At 47.0% G+C, this 1062-nt stretch overlaps 1 protein-coding gene across 1 annotated transcript in view; it reads right to left on the reverse strand.

Annotated features, from left to right (window-relative positions):
• Positions 1–89: 89 nt before the first annotated feature.
• Positions 90–1062, reverse strand: part of LOC108251745 (toll interacting protein) — a gene marked incomplete at its 3' end in the record, with an annotated part of 7598 nt that continues 6625 nt past the window's right edge. The window contains 2 exon segments of the mRNA XM_037980051.1: positions 90–174; positions 665–817. Of these exon segments, the coding sequence (XP_037835979.1) occupies positions 90–174; positions 665–817 (238 nt within the window).

Raw genomic sequence — 1062 nt, forward strand, 5'->3', positions numbered from 1 at the left:
CCTGTGTGTGTACCTGTGTGTGTACCTGTGTGTAGCTGTGTGTACCTGTGTGCACCTGTGTGTACCTGTGTGTGTACCTGTGTACTGACCTGTGATGGGAACGTATCCGACTCCCTCCTGATAGACAGATGGCATCAAAACCACAGGTTGGCTCATCACAGCTGCAGGTAAAGACTGAAACAGAGGAACCATCAGAACCTTTGACCCAAACCCAAAGTTCTGCAGAACAAACATGAAAACATGAAAACATTAAAGCAACGATCCACCCTGCAGCTGAAGGAACTTCCTGTTCTCGACAGAGATGAGAAACGTTGGAGAAAAATGTTTTGAATTAAATCATAAACCTGAAATCAACCAGGACAGCACTTAAAGGGACAGTTCAACCATTCTGAAGTGGGGTTCCATGTTATAGTACAGATAGTGAATATCTTACCTGTTCTGGCAGAACTGATGAGCTAAAGGCTAGTCTGAGCAGGATCAAAGTGTTTTTCTGTCTATCTGAGAAACTTTGCACCATTTTATCAACATTTACACTACTGCTAGTCTCACACTGCTGTAAATTCTGGGGTTGTTTTCAAGTGTAGCTAGCAGCAGCAGCAGCTAGCTGTAGCATCGGGTCTGAGCACCACACCCACAGGAAGCAGCTGAGTGTGAACAGACTCACAGTGAACGACATCACCAGGTTGATCATGCCCTCCTTATCGTCGCCTTGACGACCGCTGAGGCTGTACCACTCGTCCACCACGCGGCCGTCCCTCAGACCCTCGGGGATGGTCACATGGGTCCAGGCGATCCTGTCGTCCATCGAAAACGCTCTCTGCACGTCAACAACAACAAACAAAAGGTCATTAATGAAACCACACAAACATTTTTTTTTATTTTAGATAAAGATACAGCTAAATAAATTTAGAACAATTTTTTCACAGAGCCCCACAGAGTCCTCACAGAGTCCTGACAGAGCCTCACAGTCCTCACAGTCCTCACAGGGCCTCACAGAGCCTCACAGTCCTCACAGAGCCTCGCAGAGCCTAACAGAGTCCTCATAGAGCCTCACAGAGTCCT

The sequence above is a fragment of the Kryptolebias marmoratus genome, linkage group LG15 (genome assembly GCF_001649575.2).
Source record: "Kryptolebias marmoratus isolate JLee-2015 linkage group LG15, ASM164957v2, whole genome shotgun sequence".
Classification (NCBI taxonomy): Eukaryota; Metazoa; Chordata; class Actinopteri; order Cyprinodontiformes; family Rivulidae; genus Kryptolebias; species Kryptolebias marmoratus.